Source organism: Psammomys obesus, unplaced genomic scaffold, assembly GCF_907164565.1.
Source record: "Psammomys obesus unplaced genomic scaffold, mPsaObe1.curated_primary_1811, whole genome shotgun sequence".
NCBI lineage: Eukaryota > Metazoa > Chordata > Mammalia > Rodentia > Muridae > Psammomys > Psammomys obesus.
This window is the reverse complement of record NW_026585504.1, coordinates 13,875,786-13,890,451: the sequence shown is the minus strand read 5'-3', so window position 1 is coordinate 13,890,451 and position 14,666 is coordinate 13,875,786. Positions and strand designations below refer to the sequence as shown.

General features: G+C 44.9%; 1 protein-coding gene across 1 annotated transcript in view; it reads right to left on the bottom strand.

Annotated features, from left to right (window-relative positions):
• Spg11 (SPG11 vesicle trafficking associated, spatacsin) overlaps nt 1-14,356 on the bottom strand; it is a 65,336-nt gene extending 50,980 nt beyond the window's left edge. The window contains exons 1-7 of the mRNA XM_055624054.1: nt 14,109-14,356; nt 9,437-9,618; nt 7,730-7,954; nt 5,794-5,986; nt 1,551-1,688; nt 812-1,260; nt 479-624 (exon numbers count right to left, since the gene is read on the bottom strand). Coding sequence (XP_055480029.1) covers nt 479-624; nt 812-1,260; nt 1,551-1,688; nt 5,794-5,986; nt 7,730-7,954; nt 9,437-9,618; nt 14,109-14,356 — 1,581 coding nt within the window. The remainder of the gene's footprint in view (nt 1-478; nt 625-811; nt 1,261-1,550; nt 1,689-5,793; nt 5,987-7,729; nt 7,955-9,436; nt 9,619-14,108) is intronic.
• Between the last annotated feature and the right edge of the window lie 310 nt (nt 14,357-14,666).

Genomic DNA, 14,666 nt, shown 5'->3' with positions numbered 1-14,666 from the left:
AAGGCCTCTCAGGAATGCCCTGACTTTTATTCTAGTTTCTAGCTTCTTTATTAGTATACTGTGGCTACTGGATTGGCTGCTCTGTATCTATTTCTTAATCTATTAGAGAGAGAGAATATAAAAGTTACTCAATCATGGGTGGTTGATGTGATTGTTTTAGGGTTAAATTAGATAATACATATAAAAGAATGTGTGAACCATAAAATGCTATATAAAGTTGGATTATATCTTCTAAATCTGGATAGAAAGGAGAACAGAAATAAAAGATCATTTCTACTCTGTTCTGGCTTGATTCTTGTCATATTAGCTTATTGCTGTCTCCATTTCTGCCACAACACCTTTCTTAATAAGAGTTAAGGAGCTGAACAGTCAGGCCTGGAGGATGAGAGATGAAGATGGCTAGAACATGTGAATTCTTCCAGGCACTCGTTAGCACAGGGGCACAGCAAATGAAGTGGGACAGGTCTCGCTTTGTTACCTTTAGGGCATGGATGGGAATTGAGCATCGTCCCCAACCGTTCAGATGACAAAGGGAGTCCACGGTGCTGGCGCTTCCGTGGATCATTAGTCTGTTCACAAACTCCTCTTGAGTTAAACCAAACAAAATCAAAGAGAGACCATTTTCTATAGGAAAAAAAAAAAAAAAGAAATTAAGAAATCAGTAGGGACCTAGAGCTTAGAATTAGGACTTAGAAATTAATTTCTAATTACCTAATATTTCAATACCATAGCTATAATAAGTATACTGAGCCAGGTACGGTCACGCATGCCTTTTATGTCAGCGCTGGGGCAGTGTCCTCCTCGTGCTCACCTGTCAAAACAAGGCACAGCTGCTGATCTCCGCTGCTGTCTACCGGCGTACACTTCTGGCTGAGAGGAAAACACTGCACGCTCCGGCTCTCCAAGTCCCAGAGGATGATGGTGCAGCTGGTTGTTCCCACTGCCCCGATAAACAGTGCCGTGAATCCCGTCACAGACATACACCTGAGCTCCGGGGGCTGCTCTGCTTCACCCAGGTGCATCGTCTCCCACGGTCTTCTGGGATGGCTGGTCTTGGCGTGTTCCTTCTGGGGGAAAGCACACTGGCCACGCGTGACGTCCCCTGGAATGAGAACGTGGTTTGGCACACCAGGAGTGTGGTTGCCAGATTCCGGGGACTCCAAATGCAAAACACCCTGGAACCACGGAGCACAACGGGAAACCTCAGGTTCCGAGCTCCTCGCTGTTTCATGAAGTGATGACAGCTGGGCCCTCCAAGACCTGGAAGACAGGGCAGCTCTTAGCACCGTTACAGCGAGGGCATGGAGTCAAAGACAGGCCAGCAGGAAGACGCGCTTCTGAAGGAGTCTGGCCAGGAACAGGAGGCAGGGGGGTCGTGCTGCGTTCAAGGGTAGCTGCAAGCCTGCTAGAACGCCAGTAAGACCTTGCCTCCATGTAAACAAACAAACAAACAAAATCTGCCATGTAGAGACTTTTCATGAAAATATAACGTTAGAAGGAAAGACAGAAAGAGAAAGAAAGAACTAAATCCTGAAGGTAAATGTTCGTACCTATCAACCTGAAAGGCTGCCTTGGTCAGTTTCATGCTGTGGACAGAGTTTACAAGGTCGTCCTCGTCTACTCCTGGAGGCCCTTCGATAGGAAGGTCTTCCAGTGTTCCTCCACACAGTAGGTGTTCTGGGTGTTGCCTACATTGAAAAAGAATGATAGCCATATCAAAAAATGATGAACAGCCCCAAATTTGTTCCCCAGTACTTCTGGGTTTGTATGTGTACTTTTTATTTTGTTCCCTTTTTTTTTTTTTTTTTTTGAGAGACAAAACATGCAGTTGGGTGGGTAGGAAGGTGAGTAGGGAGTGGAGAAAGGGAAGGAATATGATTAAAATATATTGCATGAAAATTTTAATAAAAATAGATATGATATACAAAGAACTACATAAATATATTCTCCTGACTGTCATCTCTCTAACCAAGTGATAAAAGTCAGCACCAAGAATTTGATGCTAAAGCCGGGCATGGTGATGCATATCTGTAATCCCAGCACTAAGGAAGGCAGAGGCAGGCGGATATCTGTAAATTCAAGGTCAGCCTGGTCTACAAAGTGAGTCCAGGAGAGCCAAGGCTACACAGAGAAACCCTGTCTCAAAAAACCAAAAAAGAATTTGACTCTAAGCCTTTGGTGCATGCCTATAATCCCAGCACTCAGGGACACAGAGGCAATGGATCTCTGTGAGTTCAAGGCCAGACTGCTCCACAAATGAAGTCCAGGACAGCCAGGGTTACAGAGGAAAAAAAAAAAAAAAAAAAAAACTGTCTCAAAACAAAACAAACAACAATAGCAAACCAATTTGACTACGGGCTGGAGTGATGGCTCAGTGATCACTGACTACTCTTCCAGGAGACCTGGGTTCAATTCCCAGCAGCACATCACAAATTGTAACTGTTAACTCCTCTCTCTGCAAACATTGCACACACACACGGTACACAGACTTACATGCACCCTGACACACAAGACAACTAAATAATGAACAATTTCAACAACGACGAGAGGATCTGACTGTGGAGCTGTTCATGTCACGATGTGAACATCACTAGCTAGCATGCTGCGGGGGCCATGATGATTTACGTGAACTCCCCAGCCTTCCTCAGCCTTCCAGACGTAAGTATAACCCACTTTACAGAGACAGACACTAAGGCTCAAGAGAAACACTGAGCCAAGCTAATTTAACCGGGAAGCATGGGGTTTAAGTTGTCTTTTTACATTTGTTCACTTATTGGAGGTAGGGAGGACATAGGCACCCCACAGAGCATGCGTGGAAGTTACATCTTGACAGACCAAGCTAAGGTTTTTAATAACTCGCTACATCACAGCAAACCAAGATGTAGGCTGGGATTGGTGAGTGAGCAAGAACCACAAAGTATGTGTGTGGGTTAAGATGGGACAGTTGTGTGGAGAAACAAAGAGGGATGTGGAAGCCAGAGAAGAGCAAATGAGAGGCGCTGTAGCAGGAGATGAGGCTGGCGAGGCTGGCAGGAGACAGATGGCTCAGAGCCTTGTGGGAAGTTTTTCATTTTCAGGAGAAAAAGGCAGCTCAGGAAGGGTTGAGGCAGAACATGAGCACATGCAGAATATAGCTAGGGAGAGGGGAGAGCGGTTTTTTGTTTTGTTTTTGTGGCTGGAGAGACAGCCGTGGGTGCTGGGAACCGAACTCTTATATTTATGGTTGTGAGCCTAGCCTTTAATGGCAGAGCCATCTCTCCAGCCCGGGAAGAGCGTTTACTCTTGTTATGAACTCTGGAAGTATTGATCTTGGAGTTATGTTGACATAACCTCTTGCCCTCGCATTTGAGTACGTGCTGGCCACCGATGAGATGGACATGGTAACAATGCCTCCTTAAGTACTTTGGAGAAGAGGGTGCAGGGTGCAGGTTTAACAGACAGTGTCTGTCAAAGCAGTCCAGTAAGAAGACAGTGGCATGGTGTGGGGCGGAGAGAGCAAGGAGCACAGCCTGGGGAAAACTCCCAGGGGTAGCATGGCTGCCACTCGTCCATGAACTGGGTACAGACTGAGTACTAAAAAGAGGGTGTAAATACAGAAAAGGAAGAGAGGCAGGGAGAGGTCCCTGGGGAGGAAGGGATGAAACTTCATAAAAGAGAGGGAACCAAAAAGCTAAAGGAGGCCTCGCTAGACACTAGATGGCTTCTGTTTCTTATAAAATGTCGGAGGCAAGGTCATTCAAGGAGAGGGAATAGAGATGAGCAGGTCTGGGGGAAAACAGAGGGTTGGATACATTGTTTTTGTGAGGCTGGCTATGGTGATGCACACCTATCGTCCAGGCCCTGGGAGGCAGAGGCAGAGGCAGGCTAACCTTGAGTCTGAGGTCAGTCTGGACTAAACAGCAAAACACTGTCTCAAAATACCATATAGAAAGGGGGCCTGGCATAGAGTGTTTCTGCGGTTTTCTCACAAATGCACTGTTGCTTGGTTATAGCTGCTAAGGAGGCAGGACCAAGATTTCATTCAGGGTTGATATTTTGGCAGGTGAAGTGTTACTGTGGAGCAAGAGCAAAGGTTTAGACTGCATGTAAGAAACTGACTCAAACAATGGATCACAAAACCCTGCCTGAGAAGTGGGAAGTGAAGACAGGAGGAGAGGGAAGACAGAAGGTGACCTAGCTGGAAATCCCTGTGAGGTCAGAGGGCAGGTAACTGAGTAAGCCAGCTAAAGAGTGTGGGAAGTTGTGCTGATCCGTGTAGAGGAGTGATCTGGAGCAGGAGCGGCTTCAAATGCTGGCAAAGCCCAGAGTTTGGCTACAAGAATGGACAGCTAAGATAAAATGGAAGGAAAACTCACTTGTGATGAATGAGAAGAACAAGACCCTGCGACCTGGGAGGCTCAGCTGGAAAGATCACCTGAGCCTAGGAGCTCAGGGACCAGACTGAGCAACTCAAGGTCCCATCCCAAAAGGGAGAAAAAGGCTGGAAGGACAAACTACTAGATGAGTTCTCAAAGAGCATTCCCAAACCCAGTTTGGAAAATAGATGAAAAAAAAAAAAAAAAGGAAATAATATCAAACTACACAGTTAAGTACTAAACTCCGGCTCAGGAGCAGAAGTGCCTCAAAAATTGGAAGAGAAGGACAGTCATAAAGTAAGACAAGAGCAGCCTGGGTAAACTAAGGCCCCTGCCCAAAAATTTAAATCACAAGGCAAGGCACGGCGGCTGCTCTTGCAGTCCTAGCACTCAGGAGGCAGAAGAGAGATCCGAGTTCGAGAGCAGCCTGACCTGCATAGCGAGACCCTGTAGGTAGCAAACAAAAAAAGGCTATGGTTCACACTTCTCCCCCGACTGAAATTTCATCAATGTCGACTTGTTTTTAGAGCCAAGTCAAAGCGTAAACATGTAAACAGCCACTTAAAACAGACTGGGGCTTGGGGTCTACCTCAATGGCAGCACGCTTGCTTGCTGAAGAGGACTGGGTTTAACCACTAGCAGCGAAAGGAAAAACATGACAGCTGTAAAGATTCCTGGCAGGTATACAAAAATAAATTTACTCTTTTAACTGACCCAAACAATAAACAAATAAAACTCATCAAAAATATTCCCAGCTACTCAGGGATGTATCTTATTCATATCAGAGTAGAACCAAAAGCCGAAATGGTTTCGAGTGGCCTGTGTATTTTTAGCTCAAAAATGTTGAAAGCCTGGTTTCAGATTATTGAGCTACACAGTGAGACTGTAAGATCAACAGCAGCAGGCAAGCTGGCGGAACCCAGCCAGGCACTCAGTGCTGCTGAGGTTCTTAGACAGCCATAGGTTCAGTTCCTCCGAGGGAAAGACCACGGAAATCCCCAGGCAGAAAAGCCAGCTGAATATATCTCGTCATACTTCTTGAAGGGGAACATGAGCCCCAGTACAGCCGGGATCCCAAGCCACAAAAACAGCAAGTCCAACAACAGGTAAATTCCATTCTCTTAGAAGTCTTAAACAGGACAGGAAGTAAGGTGGTGGTATATAAAAAGTGCGGCTTTTTAACTGTACAATGTTGATTTTTATATGATATAACCCCACATAATGCCACTTCAGTGGAAACCAAACCTTTGATACACAAGGCAGCCAGGAGTCATTTATACACATTCTTGCACGGTAACATTGTTACCTTGGGAGCCATAATGAGCTCTAACTGCATAGAAAAAGATGCTTTAAAAAAAAAAAAAAAAGCTGGCAAGGATATTTTAAATCTTTTTATGGGTCTATTTACCTCAAATGAGACATTTTATCACCTGCCTACCTGAAGTATGAATTTAGGTCAAGAGCAACTGCAGTACTGGATGAGCTGATAAGCACCAAAACGTCCAAGTCCTGGGACACCTTCAGTGATGTAAACGAAGAGGTGCTGGCTGGCTCCTGCCGCTCAGAATCTTCTCGGAGGAGAGCCAGGTCCACCAGAGCCACATGCGTGCCGTTTGCAGTGTCAAAAATATCTGAGCTAGAGTTAAAGAAGGGTCAGCTCTGTGAATCACAGGATGGTCTTGACTGCTGCCACCTTGGAGATGTAGCAGGAAAGCTGGAAATGGAGGCATTCTCCATGGAATGACCAGATGACTAAGAAGCCAGCACCATCACAGGAGGATGCCCACCACACTGCCCCAGCCGCCGAGACACTTCTATTTCCCAGGATAAACCCAATTTAACATTACGCATTAGCCAATGCCCAAAATTAGCTCGACATGCAACCAACATTAAGAGCTCATTTTCTTGTAAGCCACCAAAATCTAAGTTACACTTAGAATACAACTAAATTTGGATACTAAATTTTCTTTCCTCCGTTTCCTTCCTTTCTTTTTCTTTTCCTGTTATTTTTTGGTTTGGTTTGGTTTGGGGTTTTTTTTTTTGTTTTTTTTTTTTGAGTCAGGGCTGTTCTGAACTCACTTTGTAGACCAGGCTGGCCTTGATCTGCCTGCCTCTGCGTGCGCCACCACTGCTGTGCCTGAACAGTAAATTTTCAACCGAAACATCTGACCCGTATTTGGACTCCACAGCGTGACAGCTGAAATGCCAAGAGAAACCTTGGGCGGGAGATGAAACTAAGTTAGTAGACTGTTCATCTAGCTCAATGGAGCCCTGGGTAAGAGTCCCCAAGACCATATAATCTGAGCGTAATGGCTCAAGCCTGTCTCCCCGGGACTTGGGAGGCAGAGCTGGAAGGTCAGATGTTCAAGGCCCTCCTTGGCTAAACAGAGGGTACAAGTCCAGTCGTGGCTACATGAGACCCATTTTTTTTTTTAAGTCTGAAAAATTAAGTTTATTCTAAATATACTTAAGCTCTCTAATAACTAAACCAACTATCAGCTTTTAAACCTAATAAAATAAAAACTAAGTATCCATATACCTTGACAATTTCAAATATTCAGCAGCCTCGTACATCTGACACCTACTGGAGTAGACAGCAAAGCTCTATATTTTAGCAACAAAAATTAAGTCAATTCAGTATTTTATGACATTTCTGTGAAAAACAAAACAAAACCAATGTATTTAACATAGAAAATCATCCCTTTATGAAGCCGAGTCAAAAGGACTGAGTTTAAGGCTAACATGGGTTACAGACTGAGTTCTCAGTTACAAGACCCTGTTTCAAAACCCAGAATAGAAGGATGTGGTAACACAAGCCTTTAATCTCAACACTCGAGAGGCAGAGGCAGGAGATCTCTGTGAGTTAGAGGCTGTTTGGTCTACACAGTGAGTTTCAGGCGAGCAGGGGCTACATGGTAAGACCCTGCCTCAAAAATAGATGGACAGATGGATAGATGGATACATACATACATACATACAAATGGCCAGGGATTGGATGTAGCTTAGTGGTAGAACATTTGACTAACAAACACGAGACCTCTAGTTCAACCCCAAAACTATAAAGAAAGGAAGATCATCCCTTAACTTCATAAATAAGTCTCAAAAACCATGTATGAGGTCACTTTTGAAACCTTCAAAATAATTTTACTGCTAGCTACAAGGTACAGTATTTTCAAAAACTGTTAATACTTATGCAAAACATTTATTAAAATGATAGTTGAGTATTTTATGAGTATATTTGCCCTGAAAATTCCTACTGAAACCTAACCACTCTCCCTTCGCTCCAGTTCCCCCAACTGAAAGTGTAGATGGCTCATCTTTCTATGTAGTCTTCTCCCCCACACATTAATCACCATGTTTCCAGTCAAGGATACAGAGCCAGCCTACTGTACTCAGAGCAAAAAGAAGCCTCCTACAGAGCTGCACATCAGTAATTGTGTCCGCCGTCTGTTCAGGCAAGGGCAGCGGGAAGCAGTCCAGCACACAAATCCCAGATTCTGTCCCCAGGAATGCAATGTGTAGGATGAAACAGTCATTGATGAGCAGTAATGGCATGCTGTCGCGAAAGGACAGAATTCTCAAAGACTTGAAGGAAATACCTGTGAAACAAAAGGATACTATCTTAAACTCATTGATCGTAATTTTACAGTTGGTAAATGTGACCTTATAAACATAAAAAAAAAAAAAACCCAGATAAAACAAGGAAACTGCACTTATTCTAAGTCAAGGCAGTTACTGTTCATTTCTGTGGGGACGTCAGGCATTAGGAGGTAGGTGAAGAAGAATAAAGATGGCTGACAGTGTCCCAGGGTTCTTTTTAAGATTGAAACCTCAAAGCATACCAGAGGAGGAGTCAAAAAGCCAAGTTACCCATGGAATTACACAAAAACAGTCAGACATTTTTTTTTCCTTAAAGAAAAAGGAGGAACCTTATACTCAACGGTAGAAAGGATGTTACTGTATTCAATTTACTTGGATTTCTGTTCCCTCCTGCAACTTATCAGGCAAGACAGTTAACAGCTATGCAACCAGTCTAGGTCCGTCCCGTCCAATAAAATACATGACTCATCAATCCATGAGACAGATATGATCCAATGTGCCTGGCTGCCAGGGAAACAGGTGAAATTGATTTAATATATATTATTTAGTTCACTACATACAAAATATCATTTTGACATGTAATTCAAACAAAAAATCATTAATGAGCTATTTTACTTTCCTTATACTAAGCCTTCAAAACCTGAGTCTGGAGAGATGGCTCAGTGGTTAAGAGCACTGTCTGCTCTTCCAGAGGATCCGGGTTCAATTCACAGCACCCACATGGCAGCTCATAACTCTCTGTAACTCCAGTTCCAGGGAATCTGACACCCTCACATAGACATACATGCAGGCAAAACAATAATGCATATAAAATAAAAATAAATAAACCTTTTTTAAAAAAAAGATTTCAAAACCTGATATGTAAAACCAGTTTGGTGGTGTAGGCCTATAGCCTCAGCTATTGAAGAGGCAGAGGCAAGATGATTATAAGCCTGGGCAACTTGGTATCAAAAAGGCCTGGAGACTTGGGTATGTGGCTCAATGATTGATTGACAGATAGCATGTATGAGGTCATAGGTTCAATCCCTAATACCCTTCTAAAAAAAGAAAGATGTATTTTTTTTTTGAGGCAGAGTCTTACTATGTATCATAGCATCAGAGACCTTCCAGCTTCTGCCTCGAAAGTTCTAGGTTACAGGTGTCTATTATCACCTCACCTGGCTGTGACAGTGAAAGTACTTTTTAGGGTAAGGATGTAGCTCAGGGGCCAAGGGTTGCCTAGCATTTGTGAAACTCTGGATTTGATTCCCAGCCCTGCGAGAATGAAGAGGACAACCTTACTCATATTAACCACATTTCAAGTGCTCAACAGCCCAACCTGGCTCGTGCGCAGAGTGCCCTCTCAGATTTCACCTCTCCGAGAACTTCTCATACAAGGCCATCACGAGCTGCCTGTGGGGGCACACTCCTGAAATCCCAGCCTTGTGAAGCTGAGGCGGGGGGAGCCCGTGCTACCGGTCAGACTCAAACGTGACGCTCACCGACACCTCGATCTTCAATGAGCTTCTGCAGTGTCCTCCCATCGCAGCTGTGTGATAAGGCTGCGTCACATCTTCCATCTTTCAAGTCAAATTCGTACACGAGCAGTTCGTAGCCTTCTCTCGCAGCGAGCAGTTTGGGCTTGTCAGCTGATGTGCTGTTGCGAGACTCCTCCCATAGGAAACTAAGAAGAGAATTTAGATTTTTTAGATTTCTGTACCCACACTCCCACTCGCCACAATAGCGGGGATCAAAGGGCAGAGCAAGGACAGCTTAGTTCTGTCAACACCAATTCTGCAGTCCAGTTTAAGGGAGTGAATACTACTCTAAGACCCTCTTCGCTTCTCTTCCCTTCTCACTTTTTCTCACTCTACACCACCTAAGAGTGGGGTATGAAGTGAACATAGAGCAGGAAACTGTTTCCTTCAGCTTTTTAAGTCTTTTTGTAATCATTCTTTTACATTAAGTGTCACCTGATTTTATACACACACACACACACACACACACACACACACATTTGGTTTTTCGAGACAGGGTTTCTCTATGTAGCCCTGGCTGTCCTGAACTCACTTTGTAGACCAGGCTGTCCTAGAACTCACAGAGATCTGCCTCGGCCTCCTGAGTGTTGAGATTAAAGGTGTGTGCCATCATGTCCGGCCATAAATGTATTACGTGTACAGTAATCAATGAAATGGGCTTATAGATCTGGAGGCGGCTGGGTGGTGCAACCATCAGTAACTGCATCTCCTTCTGGTCTCTGCAGGCACCGGGCGCACGGTGCACACGCATACATGCAGGCCAAACGCTCATGCACATGAAATAAATAAGTGTTTTAAACGGGCTTCGGCTGAGTTCAATTATTTCAGATTTTAAAAATTGGTTATGTACAACAGGGGCCTTTGAATACTCCAGAATGTTATGGTACAGAACAACCCTGCCCAAGAGAAGTTTGTGATAATGGAAATGTTTAATTTCAGCGCTGCTCAAGACAGCCAACAACCAGCGGACAGGCATGATACAGCACTTCAGCTGTGGATATGACAAGAAACTGCTGCAGTAAGAAGCTCACTTTAACAGTCCCACGTGACTAATGACTGTCGTACTAAACGGCATAGTCACCAATATTGACTGACGAGGACACAGAGAGACTAACTATATTAAATTACATTTTAAAATAAATGTGCCGGGCGTGGTGATGCACACCTTTTGTCCCAGTGCTGGGAAGGCAAAAACAGGCAAAGATAGGCAGATCTCTGTAAGTTCAAGGCCAGCCTGGTCTACAAAGCTGGCCTTGAAGTTCAGTACAGCTAGGACTGTTACACAGAGAAACCCAGTCTCAAAAACCCAATATATATATATAATGTATATATATATATATATAATATATTATGTAATATAATATATTATATGTATATTATATATGTATATTATATATTATATATGTATATAATATAATATATTATATTATATGTATATATTATATATACATAATATAATATATATAATGTATAACATATTATATATATGTACATATATATGTCCACTTTTATATAATATATTATATATACCACTTTTCCAACCATACATATATAAGTGGCTCAGGGGCCAAAGAGCTGTCTCCAGAAGTCTGAGAATGGCAGTTAGGATACTCAGAACAAACACAGAAGCCTGTCAGATATGGTGACCTGGCCGCCTGTAATACCAACACACAGGTGGAAGAGACAAGAGCTCCTGGAGACAAGCAAGCTATCTAGACCAGATGGAGACTGAGAGCTCCTGGTTTCAGACAGAGACTCCGACTCCAGAAATTAAGTGGAGGGCCAGCGATGGCTCAGCAGGGAAAGGCACTTGCATGCCAGCCAGGCAACCTGTTGGATCCCTGGAGCCCATGTGAAGGTAGACGCACACAGCCAGCCCCACAGAGCTGTTTTCTGACCTCCACGATGTGTGCTGCTCCATGTGTTCCTGAGCAAGCACACACGCCCAGACGCTACTACGAAGAAGGAATAATTTTAAATTATTGTGAAGCCCTATCTAAGAAGACACCCAATTTCAACATCAGGCGTCAACGTGTACACACACACACACACACACACACACACACACACACACACATTTACACACATGTGAAAATAAAGTGAAAGGGCCCAAGCCAGGCATAGCAACACATACCCATTGTCTTAGCTACTCAGAAGGTTGGGGGAGGGGGGTTCTCTTGAGCCCAGGGATTGAACAGCTTACACGGCACAGCAAGACTCTATCACTGATACCCATGAGTGAGGTCTGGTGGCTCAACAATAGCCACATTCTTCAGGGGCTGAGGTGGGAACATTGAGTTTGGGGCCAGCCTGGGCTACGGAGAGACTCTGTCCCAAAATCAGTCAATAGGGCCCAACTCTGAAAACACTGTAGTTGAAAGAGACAAGGGTACCCCTGTGATAGAGTTTCAGTTTCTTTTACAAACCCTGCTTTTCTGCGGTAGTAAGTTTTATATTATATGAGGTGGCCATTAGGTCCTTTTTAGAAAGACAGACAGTTTTGAATTTCTGCTTTTTATATGCCAGGAATGATTTTTTTTTTTCACCACTGAAAATTTGGGAAATAACCTAAATACCAAATATGGAAAGGGTTAGACAAAGTAAAATATTTAAAGGGAGAACACTGTGCTGTCCCATTGAGATCATTAGCACATGGGCAATACCAGCACAACAAAATTGATGAAGAGAACATTGGGGTATACAATCATCTAAACAACATAAAACAGACTTACATGCCGAGCGTGCTGGGATAGCAGTGTTTCTTGTAATCCCACCACTTGAAAGGCCCAAAGGAAGGAATCAAGAGTTGGAAGCCAGCCTGGCTTACACAGGAGAGCCAGTCCCAGAACACCAGAAGGAGAGGTGGCCCAAAGCATAAAAGCAATTGCTTTTCCTGAGGACTGGGGACCCATTTTCAGATCCTAGCGCCCACACCGGGCAGTTAACAATTCCCTGTAACTCCAGCTCCAGAGGTTCCAACACCCTCTTGCAGCCTCCACAAGCACCCACACACGTGGCACACACAGTACATACGTGCACATAAAAACAAATCTTTAAAAGACAAAAAAAACCCTATAAGCTATATACTGTGAGAAAAGTAGAGAGCAAACTGTAACTTCTAAAACACTGTCCTTAGTTTTATTCTACACCACCTTTTAACTGAATTTAAAAAAAAATCAGTTCAATTAGAAATTTTAAGAGGCTGGAGAGAGAGAGCGAGCTCAGAGAGAAAAGCACAAGGTCTGAGCCCAGCAGCCACAGACAGAGCCTGCAGCTCCTCTGAGAGGTGGAGACAGGAGGCCTGCTGGCCAGACAGAGCACAGCCAGTTCAGCCCACCCAGAGGCTCCAAGTTCAGTGAGAAGCCCCGACTTAAAAATCACAGATAGAGAAGACACCTCTGCTGGTCTCCGGCCTCCACATATGCATGTACAGCCACTCCCACACACATGAGGACATGCACACACACAGTAAGAAGGGAGAGCTGGGCGTGGTGGTACATGCTTAGAATCCCAGCACTGGAGAGGTGGAGGTAGGAGGATTAGGAGTTCCCAGCAATGTTCGAGGCAACCTTATGGGGGGGGGGGGATGGTTAAACTATTTGCCAATCGACCAAATGAGTCTTGTGTAGAAAGAACTTTTGCAGAACTTAAGAGATTCCGAAGTGAGATAGCTCTTTGCTACACGGTCTCATACATACTGGTCTTAAAATACTTCCTATTATTAAAAAGGTCATATACTCGGGGTTCTCCTAAACTTTTTGATGTAAACTGTACTTGACCGAGATTTATGAAAGTGGAAAGCAGCCCATTATTGTGTCTCTCTACCTTCTCAATCCATGGGAGCCTCATATCTAAGAAACAGCAGACAGGCCAGGCATGGCAATGAACCTGTAATCTCAGCATTAGAAAGGAAGATCCTTAAGACAGAACTGTGAAAGGCAGGCCAGCCAGGCTATACCTTGAGACTGCGATTTAAATATGGAAAGAGTAGGGCTAGAATACAGTTCAGTGACCCCAGGGCACTTGTGTAAGTGAGTGGACAAGTTTAAAGAGGAGCAGAGGTGGGGCGGGGCTATGTTTGCATGAAAACAATATTTCGGTGACAAAATGGGTATTTGATGTGATTTAGAAATAAGCTTCATCTGGCATCTTCAAACAAAGAAGTCAGCGAGCTAGCGCAGGCAGAGGCAGGAGGATCTCTGTAGGTTTGAGGCCAACCTAGTCTATATATCAAGTTCTAGGACAGTCAGGGTTGCAAAGGGAGGAGGAGGAAGAGGAAAAAGAAGAGAAGGTGATGGAGGAGGAGGAGACGACAGGTTTAGTACTCATTGTTACAATCTGTATTGAGTTAAAGAAACAGGACCTGTGCTGAGAGCCATTCAGGGTTTGCAGGAGCTATCGAGGAAACATCTTCTCTGCCCACCCAGGAAGTGAGGTAAGGGAGATGCAACAGGGTGAGCATTTCACGTCGGGGTGGGAAAGGTTCTGAGAGGAAAGGGGCTCGGTCCTGAGGCGTTTCCGCAGCCGTCCGACCTGTCCCACCAATCTACATAGAGCGCAGCGCCCAGGATTCCTCCCCGGGGCAGCTCAAGTTTCAGACTCCTCCCTCACTCCGCAGCTGTCCCGCAGCACTTACTGCCCAAAGGGGCCTTGGAGGCAGCAGCTGCTTCCACCCCTACTGCCCGGCGCCAAGGAGAGCACTTGGAGATTGCCCGCAGCCGTCAGGCTCCCCAGGGCCTCCTGCTCTCGGTGCAGCTGTGCCCGCGATCCCAGCTGCGCGGTCTTCTCGGCAGGGATCTGCACCAGCAGCATAGGTAGAACCCGCTCCATGGCCCCGGCGCAGCCCGGGGAGAGCGCGCTTCCGGGCCCCGGCCTGATAGCCATCTTGGCCCAGGCGTTCCTTCCGGTGGAGGCGCCCGAACGCGTCACGGACTTGCGCAGTGTTTTGGTACCTTGTGACTCTCCTCTGAACTGGGAGGCGGTCCTACGCCAGTTATCTTTTTAGCTTGGGCTAGGGTCGGGTCTCTACTGAATCCTGCAAGACCACGCCTACTCTCGCTTAGCTCAATTCAATAAACGCGAAATCCTTTCAGCTGATTCTGCTGGGCTTGTTGCAAAAGAGTTCTGACGCTGGTTCCTCTTACTCCACTGAAACCCAGTTTGGCACCTCTTCAATTTTTGTGGTTTTGTTTGG